Raw genomic sequence first — 18,507 nt, 5'->3', positions numbered from 1 at the left:
TGGAAATCACACGTTCCCTGATATTTCCAAGTATTCCATAAAAATGGCAATTTGCACCCTAATATTTGTGCTGCTAAACTGCAAATACCTGGCTCAATCGGGATTCCCCTGGGCAGAGTTGCAGGGTCAAATGGTAGAGGTATCTGGCCACGGTACATATCCGTTCCCAGCCCCTGCAGGATCCTCTCGTAGGCCAAAGACGCAGTGTGCTCACCAACTGCCAGTGGAGACTTAGTGGAGCTCACCTCTCGAGGGGTGGGAGTGGCTTTTCTCTCCTGCTGCTGGGCCTTACTAGAGCCTAAGTCACACACAGTGAAACAACATTTAAACACCATACAAACTACCACCAGCTCCTGAAAGCCAGTGATTTGTAGAACATGATACCTTCATGTGCACGCTGTGAGGTTTCTCTGCCGGACAGTGGAGAGGCTCTGTGCGAGGGCGGAGGGTAGCCGGATCTTTTGTGATCTTCATAGCCCACTGGACTGTGGTGGGGTCTGCTGCTCTGCTCTCCACTAAGTGCCAATGGAGAAGTACGGGACAGAGAACCGGGGGTGCTGACCACAGCGCTGGGTCGTGATTTGCACCCTACCTCCTCATATCGGGTCCTGTCAGACCCTCTGTGCTCGGGCCTGAGCTCTAGATGAGAGGACATTCCAGAGTAAGGCCGAGGAGAGCTGGCGATGATGGACCGCACATCATGGCGCTTGGATGAGCCAACAGGCTCTTGTTTCAGAGGGGTGCCCTGTAGAACACACATTTGGTGAATATTCGGTTAATTTGACAGAGGGTTGAGTGGTATTGATGTTTAATGTATACTGTAAAGGCAACATTTGAATCTTATCAAGTCTTGTTACTTTTGGATTTTCTTTATATTTTTGAATGTATTTAATGAACAACCTATTAAAGAATTTACAATATGACAAATGTAAGGATTTTGATCCAGAAGAAACTTGGTCATTAGAACCTCTGGTTTATTTGTTCTGTCAGGCACCTTTATTTTATTGTAGAGGTACATAAATGTACCCTAGTTCTCATAATTTTGTAAATTTCAGTATTTATAGCCCTTATGCATTTTCAGCAGTTTCAGACAAAACCTCTAAATATTCTGTGAAATAAACATGGGAAGAAAAGTGTAGTACTTTCGGGATTTCTGAATATATTTTCAAATGTGGTCCTGTGATTCAAAGCTTACTTTTTAGAAATCAATACTCCAGTCTTCAAAAAATTCAAATACTCCAGTCTTCAAAAAAATGTATTTGTCAGATATCCTACCATACCAAGAAAACACAAATCAAAGCCAGTCACCTGGGTGATTGAGCCCTCCTTAGGCTTGCCTATCACAACCCCCTCAGGAGGGATCAGGTGGATGGAGCGTCCTCCCTCTTTGACGGTGGTCACTATACTCTCGTGAGAACGTGATTTAAGAGTGTCAGTGGGATGACCAGGGCCACGGGGTGATGGGGAACCCTCTCTTTTCATCTGTTTAACCTCCCGGCGCTGACAGTCATCCCGCGGGATTCCTGGGAGAGAAAAAAATGTAAGACAAAGGAAATAAGAGCAAGAGCTTGTATGAGCTAAAGGTGTTCAGTCGAGGCTGAGTTTCTGAGATCATACTGACCTTGGGATATGGATCCACGGATGTGGTGTAGATGAGGACTATCACGCTCGTGAGGCATTGCTCGACTGATCAAGCCTGCAAAAGAGGGAGACGGCAGGTGAAGGAACGTTAACTGGAAAAAGGATAAACAGTGGAACTCTGTTGTACATGCTTGTTAAAGAAGGGTGTCTTATGCTCACCTTCAGTGGCAGATAGTGAGTCTCTGATGGGTGGCACACGAGAAATGCCAACCTCCATCATCTCATAGGTCCTCTTCAGCCCAGCCATGTCTCCACGACCCTCTTCCTTAGAATTTGGACCCCCTGTGTGTTCAAACACAAACAATAGTCAGAGACAACTGCTCCCTTTATTAGGTTCTGAGCATTTGCATGTTTGTGTACACTTACGGTCAAAGGAGAGGATGTGTCCACTGATGCCCTCGTAGACTACGTGCCCCTTAGAAGGAGTGTCTTCTCTGCTTCTCTCTCTGCTGGGGCTGTCCTCAGTGATCAGACGGGTTATTGTGCCCTTATACAAGACATCTGCAGGAGTGCCCTGAAAGAAATTATAGGAAAGGATTGAAACAGAATGATCATTTTTTCTTCCCGTTTGTGACATATATCCAAGTGATACTTTGTTTAATGGGGGAAAAAAATGTAGGATGTAGCTTGATTTTGAATGGATTGTTGCTGTTTGCTAATTACTGCGAGTAGACATCATCAGAGAAGATAAGTCATTTTGAGGGGGGAGGGGACGTTAATGCTTTGAATGAAAGATTACAAGACTACATGAATTTAAAAATAATAATGATGTGCATGGATAAATCATTTATAATAAACATGGCAATATTAAATAAAAACAGTCAAAATGACTTTAATGCACACATAAGAGAGAAAAAAAAACAGAAAACAATCAGCAGAAAAACTGCTTCAGAAAAAGAAAGTTAACAAAATATGAAAACATTTACTTTAGAATAACATGCAATAATAAAATGTGAACTATAAAATGAGGCAAATTTACAAAGATAGTAACTGGTCAATTTTGTGTTTATGTTGTCTTTAAAGGTGACGCATGTAATAGGTAAAAACACTTGTTGAAATACTTTTTCCAATTACAGTGTGTAAAGGCAACTATGAGTAAAAGACGTAAGAAAAAAATTATTAAGATCATGCCACACAAAAACCTTTACAATTTTAGGAAGACTACAATGTACATCAAGGATGTTAAGACTTCCTGGGGCCTGACCTGGTTTGACCCTTGTGTTGTGAGAAAAGAGGAAGCAAGCACTTTGTGTCACTGGTATTTCATAACAATTATATTTTAAGGTTACAGTAATGAAGAATATGATCATGTTGATTTTGTGCCACAAAAAAGGCAGACAACTATTCAAACTGTTGCAAGAAATCACAGCAGGACAAATTAATTTTAAAAGTTTGATCTTTAACTGGTGGACTGGATAATGTTTCAGCATTACATAACACTGTATGTTGTACAGCTGCATATGCCCATATCTCAGGTGAACTCTTACTGACAATGACTCCTTATCTCCCAATAAATCTGCCAATAATGTCACACAGTTAAACACAGAGCTTATCTCTGGTCTGATTAAACGCTCGCCCTAACCTATTCTGATTTGCTTGAGCGTGTAATGTGTCACAGTAGGTCAGTTGGCACACTGAGTACGTGTTTGAGTGATCGGTAACATCAGACTGCGTAGGCGTATAAACACATTAATAAAAGGAGAGAATAGGATTGGACTCTGTGTACCTGTTGCTATGGCAACTGATTACCAGTTATGTCATAATATGACGTGATATGGCTGAGACAAACTGCCCGTTCCATTTGCTTTTTGAAGGGGCTTTTATAAGAGCTGACTGCTCACTGTAATGTGAGGATTCCAAGAATGAGAACATCACGTAACAGAAAAACACTGACACAGTTGTAACCACAAATATGAACCAAGTTCACGGTGCATTTTCCATTTTTAAATGTGTGCTGTGCAGACAAAAGCTTCTTACCTGAGTGATTGAACCTCCTCGATATGATATGGAAGGTTCTTGGTGCACACGTGTGCCAGGGATGCCCTTCGTGATGCTGCCACCCTGAACAGCTGGCATGGGGCCTGTAAGAGCGAGTTAAGGTTTTCAATCTCTTCATGATATGAGCCTTATTTCTGCATTTTAATCTCTTTGAATTAAAACTGAATTGAGATGAGGGATAATGATTTGTCCCAAACTCACCCCGTGACGTAGCGCTGTCCTGTGAGGAGAGATTCTCAGTCTGAGAGGAGGCGGCCCCGCGTGGAGACAACTGCTCCTGTTTAACCACTGGAAACCCTCCTGAGGAGACAGAAAGAGATGTTGGATATGGAAACTGGACAGTTGACGTGTGATCTCTCACAATCATGACTCAAACTCACCCATTTTCCTCTGGTCCATCCAGGAGAGAGCCAGGGATCCTGGTGCTGGGATTTTCCCATGGTCGGAGCCATGAGAAGGGTTGTGCAATTGCACCGGAGTACCCTGCAATACAAAACCAGTTTAATTATGCATGTTCACATTAACAAGCCATTAAAACACTCTGAATGTATTACACATAATACTGATCATAGGTCCCAGTTATACAACTTGTGCTGCTTTTACCTGCGTGATGGAACCACCAGGTTTGGCAGAGGAGATGAGAGGAGGGGGTTCTGGGATATGGAGAGGCCGCACTGCAGCCATTCTCTCCTGTGGCTGTAGAGTGGGAGCCAATGCTGAAAGAGGGAAATTAAAAAAATACATATAATCTCAATAAGATTAATAACAAAGTTTAAATTATTAATGGTATTATTTACACTACTGGACAAAAGTTGGGAATAATTAAAAAAAAATTTTTTTTTAAAGAAATCTTTTATGCTCAACAAGTCTGCATTTATTTGATCAAAAACACAGTAAAAACAGTAATAGTGTGAAATATCACCGTTTAAATGAACTGTTTTCTATTTTAACAATTTAATATGCTGATTTGGTGCTCTATTATCAATAATTACTGGTGCTCAATTATTAAAAATGGTTCTTATAACTGTCAATGTTGAAAACAATTTTTGCTGCTTTATATTTTTGCATAAGCTGTGATTTTTTCAGAATTTTTGGAGGAATAGAAAAGTTCAAATGAAAAAAAGAATAAGAGCCCTGCACGGGCCTCAAATTTAGGCCCTAGCCTGGCCCGTGTCCGACAGCTAATCAGAATTACCGTCCCGAGCCCGTCTTTTTTTCCCCCTTCTCCCAAAATGGCTTATACTACTGTTTCAGCTATTAAAATAATTAAGTTTTGTATGTAATGGCAAAGTGACTATATTTCATTTTGTTTTTTTATCAAGTTAATTTAGAAAAATGTTTGGAGCATTTTTTTGTTCGTTAAATAGGCCTATAAGTTTTTGTTTTTTAAAGTAACGACCAAGCGGCAAGCGGCAGACAGTGAGCTGATCATAGCCTATGTTTGATCAATTTAGCCTTCTCAAATCATCTCTCAATCAAGACTTGCCTAAAATAAAATCTATAGATATACTAAAACAGTTCAAGCATATAACAATGTTTAAACGTTAAACCTAGATAAATGTGCGCTATATCCAATAGTTGTGCGGATGTGGAAGCTAAAGCGCGCTTTGCAGGACATGGAGGCGCCAGCGCAATCACTTGCATTTTTTTTTTCAGTGGAAACAACTTAAAATACGCCGTCATTTTTGCTCATAAAGGTAAGAGTAATACATCATTCGTAACTGTAAAGCGTCAACTTTTATTTGTGTGCACTCACAATATCAACAAAACGTTGTGATTTTATAAAATAAAGAAAACAAACATGATGCGCTTTCTGCCGTCTCGGTCTTGAACAGGAGCACTTCACAAAAATGAACTGAAACTCTGCGAATACATGCCTCACAGACATGATCAATATATCTATAGAAAGCTTTAAATTACTACTTAACGAAATAAAACAAATCGAAAACAAAAACTCTTTCATTATAATCATAATCTGTAAAGATGCACTTCTCTCTAAAGTCGCGTCTAATGAGATGGCGAGTCAGGATTGTCAGAGACTCAGAAAACACTAGTTTATTAGTAAATAACTCTAATATCTCCTTACTATTTCCCCCTGACACATTCATGGTAATTACTTTTGCTGGGGCTTTGCGGCAGGCTTTTGCCCATTGCATGCATTTGAACACAGAACTCTTCAGCTGCGCTGAAGGCACGCATGCTGCAGCTGCTGCGGGACACTAAACACCGTCGAGCCGCTCTTGTCAGTCGCGGTAGCACAGTCTCGTGTTGTTTCCACCAGCGCGGCAGATTTTTTTCATCACTAATTGATGGATGTCTAAAATATAAAAATAAGGAGAAGCCTAAAACAGGCCCGAGGCCCGGCCTGCGTCTGAACTATGACGTGAAAATTGGCCTGAAGCCCGGCCCTAGGGGCGTAAAAAAGTCAGCGTAAAAAAGGGCTGAAATGCAGGGCTCTACAAAAGAAATCTTCTGCAACTAACTAAATAAACATCTTAACTGAAAAATACTGAAAGTATTTTTTTTTGTCCTTTTTTTTTTTAACACATGATAACGTGATATAAATAATAATAATAATAATAATAGTCTTGCGATCGTCAAAGGCATCAGCCACAGGCGATATCTCTCACTATTGTCGATACACAATACTATCTTCTATCAGCGCAACCCTACTTTGCACTCAAAGGAATAAATTAAATTTTTTAAATATTAAAAAAATCAAAAATCAGTTTTTAAACTGTAATGATAATTCCCAATAATATTACTGTTTTTACTGTATTTTTGATCAAATAAAAATCTTAATTATTTTAAACTTTCTAACATATTTTATATGTTTAGCTAATGTTATTACATTGTGTCTGTGTGTATATATATATATATATATATATATATACACATAAATAATATTTTATGATAATTATTATTATTATTTTTGACCTAATTAACAGGGCTATGTTGTCTTACAGGGATTGTAGTGTAGCAGCTGTTCATGGCTGAGTTTGGCCATGTCTCTGGGAGAGAGCTGGTACGGTGACATCACTGGCCGGCCTAGACCTACAGCCCGAACGTCATCAGCCCCGGGAATCTTTTTACCATCCGCAAGAGGAGAGAATGCTCGAGATTTATCTGCACACATGGAAAAAAACATACAAAGGTGACTGCCAAACAGATAATTACTGGATAGCATTCTATGACACTCTTTTTTGCCGAAGGTGAAAATGAAAAGCTCAAATCATCACAACCCCTGTATCAAAAGCAGCAATCTCCAGTGTGAAAACACACAGACAGCAGTTATTCAGACTCTTCCTCGCACACATTCACAGATCATCAGGCTCACCAACACACTGTAAGCTGGAATCTGCGAGCTTAGCGGCATGCAAACACATCTGCAAATCATTCACACTCCCAGAAATCAACACGCTTGATTAGAGTCTGCTCCAACAGTGAGTATTTTGTGTGGTGTGTAAACCTACGTAATCCATGTAGCAGAGCCTGAAGCCATCTCTCGTTCCCCTCCAGCTCTGCAGGGACAGACACACTGCAGCTCATCACATGGCCATGACCCAAGACTCTCTTTCTCTCCAAGTACTCGAAAGGAGCAGTTTTGTGACAACTTAGTTCTGAGTGCCCAAATTAAATAACACCATAACAATCTATTTTTTAATTAAGTGAAATTTCCCTGTTGAGGACTCCTTCTCCCATAAATAACATGTAATAAAACTGAGATTATATATGATGGTCGATAATAATAAGATAAATAAACAAATAAATAAAAACTACACCAGTTTGTCTGCCCTTTTAAAGGGATAAACTGAAATATAGAATATACAGAAAACAAGAGTTTAAGTAAAGGATAATGCACAGTCAGTCTAAAATTACTGTAAAATAAAAATATTTTTCTGCCAAAATGACCTGCTGACTGTACATTATCCCATTTATTATGCTAATCTCCCCCCCCCCCAAAAAAAAATAGAACATAAAATATTGATTTGGGTTGAAATTGTTTTACTTTGGAAGAGGAAAGAAGCCGCGGAGTGGTGCGAGAGATATACAGACTAGCACAGCCATGTAGGAAATTAACTGCCAGGGGCAACAAGTCAATTATACACTTTAGTGGTCATTATACAAAACACATTTGCTGACAGAATTCTGCAACTGGCCTTTCAGAATCAAGTTTGCCAAAGAGCAGTGTAATAAATATGAAATCATGTCTGATGATTATACAAAATAAGAATCACTTATCTCAGCTCATACCAATATGGTCACAAATCTATTGTGATACCTAATATGTGTTAAGAGAGTAAAGACTGGCAAGGTTATTACAGTTTTGAACCTTTTAAAAATACTTTATTTTTTGCTGTATTTTGGTTTTCAATTCCAGTATAGTTTCAGTTGGTTTTAATATTTCATAAACTCAAGATTTTACTTTTTCTGTGTTTAGGTGGATCATGGCAAAATTTCAGCACTATTTTGCAGGCAAATAGATTAATCTATGGTCAATAGTGTAGTGATGTATGAAACACAGCTCACACTTTCAAACCAAGCAGCTTTCTGGTGGTGATCTTGGAATAACCTGTGAGACCAACTTGAACCCTTGAATCTGTATGAAGAAATTTTTCACCCTAATGTGAAATTCATGATCATTTGAAATGATTTTGCCTCTGAAAATCGGCCAAACAACAGTAAATGTGATGCACCCTTTGCCTGTAAAACCTGTCACCCCTTTGTTGCACATCAGGCATCAATTTCATAATTGCACATGTCAAGTAACAAAGTTGGTTCACTAGCTGTCCATCTAGGTGGTCGGGTCTTGGCTAAATATACACTGCCCTTTTTTACTATATTTACAACCAACACTCTTCACAGCGCTCAAAAAGGCAACAACCCTACTGCTCACTCCACATGTGTACAGACACACACATCATAACTTGCTTAGTTGGTGTAGTAGACACAACCGAGGAAAACAATGGTGGTTGAGAAAGCTGGAGAGGAAAACGAACTGAAAGAATAGATGAAAAGATAATGAACAGAGGGATAAAGACCAGCTTACCTTCTCTCTCTCTCTCAGAGACACCAGGGCTGCGAGTCCTGACCCGTGGGCTGCTTGAGTCTCCGCCCCCTGTGTTATGCTGAGATTTGGCTGGCTGTGATTGTTGCTGTTTGGCCTCCTGGGAAGATTCATGTGCCATGGTAATCTGCTGCTGGTACAATGCAAGAGCGTGGGGCATAGCCTGCTGCTTCCCCAGCAACCTGGGCCGGTTATTGCGTCCTGCTACCGACATCTCTGGCATCTACAAGCAGAGACATAAAATGCTCATTACACCGCATTATACAAAACATATACATGTTACATGTACAAGTGCCATATCATGAAAAATAAGTAATACAGGGTCTGTAATTTTTTTGGTAGGTTTATTTTAACGTATAGAGACAGAATATCAACCAAAAAAACACAGAAAAAACACATTATATAAAGGTTAGAAATTGATTTGCATTTCAGGGCTGATCCCTCACCTTTCTCATGATCATCCTTACCCCATGAGGCAAAATCTTGTAAGGAGCTCCAGACCAAGGCAGAATGATAGTTGTTTTGTATTTCTTCCATTTCCAAATAATAGCACCAACAGTTGTCTCCTTCTCACCAAGCTTCTTGCTGATGGTCTTGTAGCCCATTCAAGTCTTTGGTCTTGCCCATGGTGGTGGGAGAGGTTGGAATGGAAGATACAGATTGTGTGGACAGATGTCTTATACACCTAACGAGCTGACACTAGGAGTAACTTCTTAAAGTGGCAGGACTAATCTGTGTCCCACATGGGCACATAACCAATCTGTGGGAGCCAGAATTCTTGCTGGTTGGAAGGGGATCAAATACTTATTTTTACTCACTGAAATGCAAATCAATTTCTAACCTTTATATAATGTGTTTTTTCTGTATTTTTTGGTTGATATTCTGTCTCTATCTGTTAAAATAAACCTACCATAAAAATTACAGACCCTTCATTTCGTTGTAAGTGGGCAAACTTACAAAATCAGCAGGGGATCAAATAAATATTTTCCCCACTGTATATGTATATATATATATGTATATATATATGTATATGTATATGTATATATGTATACATATATATATAGATTTTTTCTTTTTTTTTTTCTTTTGGCCAATATCGCACACCCCTTGCAGTCATATTATAATAATTAGGGATGCACCGAATTTTCGGCCACCGAAAATTACCGAAAGAGAAAGAGAAAAACGGCTGAAAATACGAGCCGAAAATATAGGCTACATATAATAATGTATATGGCTCTCCCCGCCCGGCAGTGTTCAGCACGCAGGTTTCACTCTCCTCGTCAATGTGCGTATTGCTCCGCTCAGTATTCCGCACTATGAAAGTGCATTCCGCTCGTGTACTGCTCATGCTCACCGGAAAAGCAAAGTCCGCTCAAATAACGCGCTGACAGGAAATTTCTATACAGTATACTTGTTCCTGTCTGTAGTAGTGCTACTGTGCTGTAACATGGTGTAGGCTAGTTCAGCTGTACTGGGCAACGCTGGTAAAATGATGCTACCTTCAGTGACGCTATGGCTGGTAAAATGATGCTACCTTCAGTGACGCTATGCTCTGCTCTGCTCATATGCTCTGATAATAATAGCTTTGTAGGACTATACATTATTTGGATAATTAGTAAAAAAAAACAACAACAACAACTTATATCTGATTCTGTTGCATAGACGTGAATAAAAATAATATATTGATATTTAATATTAAGTTAACACTTTACAATAAGGTTCCATTAGTTAATGTTAGTTAATGTATTAACTAACATGAACGAACAATGAACAATAGATTACAGTATTTATTAATCTTTCTTAATGTTAGTTCATGTTAATTCAGAGTGCATTAACTGTTAACAAGCACAACTGTTGATTTTAATAATGCATTAGTAAATGTTGAAATTAACATTACCTAAGATTAATAAATGCTGAAGAACTATTGTTCATTCTTAGTTAATGTTAACTAAAGTAGTTAACTAATGTTAACTAATGAACCTTATTGTAAAGTGTTACAAATATTAATATAAATTCTGTCCAGTTTTATTGTGGTACTTTCAGTAAAAGTGTGGTTATTTTATTGGCTTGTGTTTTTTAAATTCAGTATCATTAAAATTATTGAGTTAAATTTAAAAAGTCTTACAAAATTACTTTATATTATTTAATAAAATAATAAATAATCATTACAAAGCATTTTCGGTTTCGGTTTTCGGCCAAGTGCATCCAGTATTTTCGGTTACGGTGCATCCCTAATAATAATAATTAATAATAATTTGTTACATTTATATAGCGCTTTTCTGGGTACTCAAAGCGCTTTACATGAAAGGGGGGGAATCTCCTCAACCACCACCAGTGTGCAGCATCCACCTGGATGATGCGATGGCAGCCATATTGCGCCAGAACGCCCACCACACACCAGCCTATTGGTGGCGAGGACACAGAGTGATTATCAGTGTATCAGTGCATGGGGATGATTAGGAGGCCATGATGGTCAGAGCAAAGGACGGTGCTTTTTTGAGCACCCTCTGCTGGCCTCACTAACACCTCTTCCAGCAGCAACCTAGTTTTCTCAGGAGGTCTCCCATCCAGGTACTGACCAGGCTCAGGCCTGCTTATTATATATCATATATTATATCCATCTATCTTGATATTTTCTACTAAGAATAATTTAGACAATATTCTGCTTAGTGTTTTTTTGTGCTGGTACCTTGGTGCTGGTTTTGGCCTGAATATATTACAGGCTACATTCTGTGTGGCACTTAGTTCACAGCAGTGACAACAATCACATTTAAAGGGGTCATATGACGCTGCTAAAAAGAACAGTATTTTGTGAATTTGGCGAAATGAAATGTGTTTAAGCGGTTTAAGATTCAAAAAACACATTATTTTCCACAGCCTTTCTGAAACGCGTCGATTTTTACAAAGCTCATCGGTCTGAAAAAGCGAGGTGTGCTGTGATTGGCCAGCTATCCAGTGCGTTGTGATTGGCCGAATACCTCAAGCGTGAGACGGAAATGTTACGCCCCTTGCCATATTGTGATGATGCCCTGTCAGGCCGGAGCGATGATTCAAAAACATGAGATATCGTCCTCTTTTGGAAGACCAAACAAAGTAGTTTCGCTTTTACAATGAAGCACACAGCGTCTTTATGACAGGCGGCGTAAACAACAAAACTACAGAGAGAATAAAAGTTACGCCTTCTTTCTTTGCGTGAACATTTGGGCGGTGTTATGCAAATCTTCCCACAGAACGACGCAGGTATGTTGGGGCGTGTTAGAACGAGCCGTTTTAGGTAGGCGTGGCCGACTCTTAACTTTTATAAAGAATATCTCTTTGGATTTGAGACTTTAGTCTTTGCAACTTTACAGATCTTCTTTATGCACCAAGAGCTTGTAACACTCCAAAGAGAAAGGAAAAATTTTAATCGCATCATATGACCCCTTTAAGAGGGCAATAGTTTTTTCCCAGGATTTTTTTTAACCTTTATTAAAGCAATATTTTCCAACCTTATTAGATGTATGCATCATCTATGGAGCTAAAAACACCAACTGGTGGCGGCAAGTCACTGTCTTAATAAGTGAGTCATTGAGTCATTCATTAAACAGATTTGTTGAAATGGCTGATTAATTCAGGAATGAAGCAAGTGACTGTCTTCATGAATGGGTCACTGAATCATTAACTCACCTGATTTAAAAAAACAGACTCATTGAGAAATGAAACATTGTTGTGTGTGGCTATTATCTTTGTGGAAATACAGGTGCATCTCAATAAATTAGAATGTCGTGGAAAAGTTCAGTATTTCAGTAATTCAACTCAAATTGTGAAACGCGTGTATTAAATAAATTCAATGCACACAGACTGAAGTAGTTTAAGTCTTTGGTTCTTTGAGATAGTGAGTTGGTGGGTTTTTGTTAAATGTGAGCCAAAATCATCACAATTAAAAGAACCAAAGACTTAAACTACTTCAGTCTGTGTGCATTGAATTTATTTAATACACGAGTTTCACAATTTGAGTTGAATTACTGAAATAAATGAACTTTTCCACGACATTCTAATTTATTGAGATGCACCTGTACAGACAATATTCAAAACATAACTCGCAATATTAACTTTGTTGTTTATTGATTGGTATAAAATCAGTAAACTGTATAAAAAAATCAATATCAAGTTTGAAACCATGCTGATATTTGGGGAAGAACAGCACTCTGGCTGGTGTGATATTGCTTAACTACACACACACATATATATATATATATATATATATATATATATAACTATACAGGGCTCCAGACTGCGACCAACCATTTTTTTCTGCCTGTGCGACTAAATTGTGAGCGGTCGCACTGGCGCGACCACCGCGTTGTTCAACTCTTAAGCTCTGTTGCATATGAGAAACATCAAATGGCAAACGAAACCATAACGAAACCGCGCTACTCGTTTGAACTGTGCAGTGCTTACAGTGTAGAGCCTGGTTTAGTGCGAAGGTGCGCGCAGCAAAATTGATGCGAATATTGAGACAATGATGGATGGTTTTCAAGCTAAAGTAAAAGACCGCTTCTTAAACCAGAGAAGGTGGACATGTTGGTAATTCTTGTGTGAAAAAAACAAAAAACATGCAAGCACTGTCACCGACATCAAGTTTAGTTTTACTTTTCTTTTTGTTTTCATTTTGAAAAGCTTGTTATCTTTGCTGTTTACCTCACGTTATGCTATGGAAGCTCTCTTTTATTTATTTTTTATTTGATTCCTCGGTGTTTGCTAAATTTTCTGTCATTTATTAGTTGGTAGGCTATATAATACAGCATGTGGTGTATGCTATATGCCTCATCTTATTCGTTTTTGTTAATAAATGTTTTGTAAGCTAGTTTGTCATTGTATCTTACTGTTTACTGTTGTTGTGCTTTTTAATTAAGAATAATAAAGAATCCATCTTTTGTTTTAGTCTTAAAAAGTGAAATATGTATAGTTCACAAAATTCAAATCACAAATACTGAAGAAAAATAACAGGTTGAATGGTAACCACTTTTCGTTTCCATATAACTATAAACTATGATAAAAGTTCATCAGCATGCATTGATTAATCCCATGTTGTAGCAAAATAAAATAAAAAATGCAACCAAATCATGTGATCGTTCGACCAACTGAGAAAGTTAGTCGCAAAAGAGCGACCAGTGGGAAGAATGAGTCTGGAGCCCTGCTATATTATACTAAGCTACATCACAGACATGTTTTGAGTGAGTAACATACTTGATAATGTCATCTCACACATCATTAAAACAACAAATACAGTGTTATCATAGAAAATAAATATTGCACACCCCTAATGACCGCCCACATCCACATCATTGTCTTTAAACAGGGTGGTTTTTTCACAAAAGGCTAATCAGTCATAACAGAGGTCATTTACATGTAGTCTTAAACGAACAGCAACAAAAACAACCTCTTTGAGTCATTTAAAACAATTACGGTTGTTTTGTTGAGACTAACACCATGCAAGCTTTTCTTAGAACAGCGCATATCAGTTTCCACACCTCTCCACTTGCCAGAGCTCTGACGTTCGGGCTATTAGCTCATCATGAGTGTCTGAATAGCTAAGAGAACTAACATCTCATGGGAATAAAAACAACCTTAGTAACCATGGCAACATGGAGAGAAGATGCTAATCTGCGTAATCTGGCCAGATATGCTAGTTGTTAACATGAAAACCTCATGAATTTCAAACCACAAGTGACTGAAAATAAAAAGGCAAATGTCAGTATGGGTAGGTACTTACTATGGGAGGTATAGCGGCTGCTCTCTGCTTGAGCTGTTTGAGGTCCAGCGGTTTCTGAAGTGGAGAAGCGATCACTCCATCATGGGCGAAACTCAACAAACTCGGCCTAGCAGACGTCATTGTGTTGAGAGTGAGAATAGCAGAGAAGAGTTATTGCTTAATATGGTCAGAACCTCATTCTCTCTTATTTACTGTCTTTGTAAACAGCCCATTAATGCCACAAAACCACAAACACACACACACTTAATCATCATCGCAACACACAAACAAATATAGACAACTCCACATGCAGTCTTATGGAAATGTAAAATGCAAAATACACAAAGACAGCCAGACAGACACACACACTTCTCGCTCTGTTATGTTGGGCAAGCTCACAGGCTGTTTCCCCTGACTCGCCCAACATATACAGTGTTTGCTGTCATGGAAAAAATAGAGTCCTACAGGACAAATCAACAATCCCAGCCCCCTTAACCACAAAACACATCAGACCCCACCCAAGCAACCAATCAGCCCTTGTTCTCATACACACACATGCACACTCTCACCTGTTTTTGTCTGAGCTTTCCGTCTCCTCCACCTCATCGGCGCTGCATGTGGCGCTGGAGTCGCTGTCTTGAGCTCCGCTCTTTCCTCCATGCTCTTTCTTTTTGACCTCTTTCTTGCCCTCCTCCACCTCCAGGGCAGGAGGCTTCTTATCTTCTCCTGCTGCTTCCTTACAACACTCCCCCGGTTCGATCTTTACCTCCTGCTTCACTCCTCTCGGTTCCACCTCTCCTTTCTCCACTTTTGGCATTTCATCCGGCCCCATCTCAGTAGCTGCCATGTCCTTGTCCGTGGAGGACGAGGAGGAAGTGGCGTTGGGTGCAGTTTTAGGCCGTCCGGAGCCCTCTTCTTTGACCTTGCTGTCATCTGAGGAGCGTGGGGAAGGGAGGCTCTCGGTGTCTGAGCTGTTATTGGCTCCACCTGAAAAAAAAAGAACATCGTAAACATCGTAAGAGGGCAGGACACGAATATCAGCTGATCTGTTGAGTGTGGTTTGATTGGTAAGGCGGTTGTTTTGGGCACTTCATTTTTCAATTTGGGGCCATTGAAAATTCTATTATTTGTTTTATCCATTTTAAAACATTTATTTTATGTTCTGGAATAAAGATCTGATTAAGGACATAACTAAAATTTTGGCAAAGTACAATACTGTTCAAAAATTTGGGGATGGTAAGCTTCTTTTAATGTTTTTGAAAGAAGTCTCTTATGCTCACCAAGGGTGCATTAATAAAAAAAAAAAAAAACAGATTATAGATAGATTTCTATCTATTTTAAAATGTTATTTAACCACGTGATGGCAAAGTTGAGTTTTCAGCAGCATCCAGTCTTCAGTGTCACATGATCCTTCAGAAATCAATTATAATATGATTTGCTGCTCATGAAATGTTTCTTATTATCAATGCTGAAACAAGTGTGCTAATTAATATTTTTGTGGAAACTGATGCATTTAAGGATTCTTCGATAATTAGAAAGTTTGTAAGAACAGAATTTGAAATAGATTTTTTGTAACATTATAAATGTATTACACTCTCACTTTTGATCAATTTAAAACGCAATCTTTCAGAATAAAACAATATCTTTTAAAAAACATACTGATCCCAAACTTCTGAACAGTACTGTATGTGATGGTGATATATAGTAAATTGTGTTTGATTATGATAAAATTTTTTGGAGAAATAGCTGGATAAACATTTAACGCAAGCTAGCTAGCTGTCAATTAACTTGAAAAGAAAGGCAACTGTTTTTTTAAATAATTTTCTGACCGCTGTATCGACTTCTATACATGCTCTTCTCACTTCTCATTTTCATCATAACCAAACAAACATTTTTAGAAATGCTTGTCCTCTGAAATGATTAGTGTAATGGACAGGAGTATTGGGACAGTGATTAAAAAAAAAAGTGATTCTTCAATATATTAAGAAAAACTGTAAATTGCACTTATAAGAACCAAAGACAACTTTTAATAACAATATGATTTTTAGGCAAGGAAAGTACAAAGGATTCACCTAATTTATTTAATAAATTATGAAGAGGAAGTTAAAATTCCAAAATGGTGAAATTCTGACAAATGTAACATTTCTTCACTCTTGAAAGTAGAAAAAAGCCATTAAACAGATACCATAAACAGCAAAAGCTAATATAGCATGTCCTTTAAAATTGAACGATTGCTTTGAAAAACAGTTTCATTTTAAAATCAACAGAAAAGCTCCTCAACGAAGAACCACTCTTATCTAAATCTAACATGTCCTTTGTCAAATCAAAAAGTAAACGTAACTAGTAAATACACAGCAGGGGATTATGATAAGCCTCATTTTCCCACTGGCATAACAAACCCCAGCCGTTGAGTGTGCTCTCCCAGCTGGATGTAATTACACAATAACCATAACATAATAAGCACTTCCCTTGCTGGCTTTCTTTCACAAGCTTTGACCTGATAAATGTGGCTTTATGAAAGCTTACGAAAGCCATTTATCGGCAAGCCACACCTGATTGCCAAACACACAGCACAAAGCATTTGTTTCATAGCTGCCTGGCGGACTTGTGAAAGTACGACGTCCACAGCACGACACACACTTTGACACCTAGACAGTTTGATCGCTCCGCTATAACACAACCACTTCACAAAACGCCGCTCTCCTGGAAAAGCAATTCATGCTTGTGCAGAGAGCGTCGCCTCTTTCTCAGAACTCGACAAAAGTAGGTCAGGGTTGTATCACGGGTGAGGTCATAGGTGAGTCTAGGCCACGTGTTCCTGATATTCTGAGAAAAGCACTCTGCCGTTCGATTCGAGCTGCTGTGGGACTTCCTGCCAGCCACAAAACCTCAGAGGTGTTTGGTTTCAGTGTGAATTGTTTCATAGCTACGGCTGATAACATAATTACCAAACTGCTCATTTGTTTCTCAGATCTTAACTCTAGAGTTTCATTACTTCCATTACACAAAGTCAGTGAGTAATGTGCAACAAATGACTGTGTTTAAATGGACATTAGTCTTTGTGTAATAATTACTGCATGATGATGTGGCTGTGTGAGTGTGCAAGAATCAAGCGTTTGTGTCCATACCCTCTCCGTCATCCTGAGCCTCCTCCTCATTGCCGCTGACTCCCGATCCCTCCATCTCCTCGTCCTCTGCAGCAGATGGAGCGCTGGCCTCCTCGTTCTGAAGAGCTTTACCTTTACGTCTGGCCTTACGCTCTTTCTCCTACAACGAACACAAGCACAAAAACAACAACATGAAACCAATACTGCTGACAATTATAAATTATTCAACCCGCACTCTCCAAGAACTGACCGATTTTATTTTATGCTGTTGCAGAATCTCATCCAGTTTCTGTCTCTTCTTGTAGTTAAAGTAGAAGTTCTTGCACTGGGAGACTGTTTTGGAGCCCACCATCTTGGCGATAGCGGACCAATTTCTGCCATACTGGAGCAGACCTATGACAGTAAGAAAAGGAACATTCTCACTTTACTAACGTAGAAACAGGAACAGAACTATGAGTGATAGAGTAACTACCGTCATAGTTATTTCAACACACGAGAGACAGCGTCATCGTCTGCATGACACAACAAAAATGTCCATTTATTGATACGGAGAATGGGACATGATGAGGAAACCACTATAATGGCCAGATTAATTGCAACTGCATTTTTAAATAGATTTAAATAGAAAACAAGTATTTGAAAAAAAATCAATGCATCTTTGGTCCCAAACTTTTTAACAGTAGTGTATGTGTAGGTCTCATTTTTTTTCCCTACTTGGTGTCCCACTAAGTCACATGCACTGAAAATAGGGCAGCACCAAGGCTGTTACAGTTTATATAAGATTTATATTACACACTGCCTAACACACAAAATCCCTGCGCGCTGGGTAACGGAAGCCTCGAGCATTCCCATTTGCCCAGCCTCGCGTCGTCATTAAGAAAAACCTCAATAAAAGGTCAAAGATCATGTGCTGCCGCTTGCCGTCTGAAGGAGGAAAGTGGGGCAACAGCCTGACATGA

At 38.9% G+C, this 18,507-nt stretch overlaps 1 protein-coding gene across 1 annotated transcript in view; it reads right to left on the bottom strand.

Annotated features, from left to right (window-relative positions):
• LOC107742750 (nuclear receptor corepressor 2-like) overlaps nt 1–18,507 on the bottom strand; it is a 110,415-nt gene that overhangs the window by 17,135 nt on the left and 74,773 nt on the right. The window contains exons 16-32 of the mRNA XM_016555787.1: nt 17,799–17,941; nt 17,570–17,708; nt 15,011–15,428; nt 14,463–14,568; nt 8,690–8,930; nt 7,113–7,160; nt 6,604–6,765; nt 4,243–4,355; nt 4,020–4,122; nt 3,841–3,939; nt 3,619–3,722; nt 2,008–2,155; nt 1,801–1,923; nt 1,622–1,696; nt 1,309–1,523; nt 385–745; nt 89–298 (exon numbers count right to left, since the gene is read on the bottom strand). Of these exons, the coding sequence (XP_016411273.1) occupies nt 89–298; nt 385–745; nt 1,309–1,523; nt 1,622–1,696; nt 1,801–1,923; nt 2,008–2,155; nt 3,619–3,722; nt 3,841–3,939; nt 4,020–4,122; nt 4,243–4,355; nt 6,604–6,765; nt 7,113–7,160; nt 8,690–8,930; nt 14,463–14,568; nt 15,011–15,428; nt 17,570–17,708; nt 17,799–17,941 (2,808 nt within the window). The remainder of the gene's footprint in view (nt 1–88; nt 299–384; nt 746–1,308; nt 1,524–1,621; nt 1,697–1,800; nt 1,924–2,007; nt 2,156–3,618; nt 3,723–3,840; nt 3,940–4,019; nt 4,123–4,242; nt 4,356–6,603; nt 6,766–7,112; nt 7,161–8,689; nt 8,931–14,462; nt 14,569–15,010; nt 15,429–17,569; nt 17,709–17,798; nt 17,942–18,507) is intronic.

This window comes from Sinocyclocheilus rhinocerous, unplaced genomic scaffold, assembly GCF_001515625.1.
Source record: "Sinocyclocheilus rhinocerous isolate Xijiao unplaced genomic scaffold, SAMN03320098_v1.1 scaffold2212, whole genome shotgun sequence".
In the NCBI taxonomy this organism is placed as follows: domain Eukaryota; kingdom Metazoa; phylum Chordata; class Actinopteri; order Cypriniformes; family Cyprinidae; genus Sinocyclocheilus; species Sinocyclocheilus rhinocerous.
Note: the sequence above shows the minus strand (reverse complement) of the source record. Positions and strands in the feature narration are given on the sequence as shown.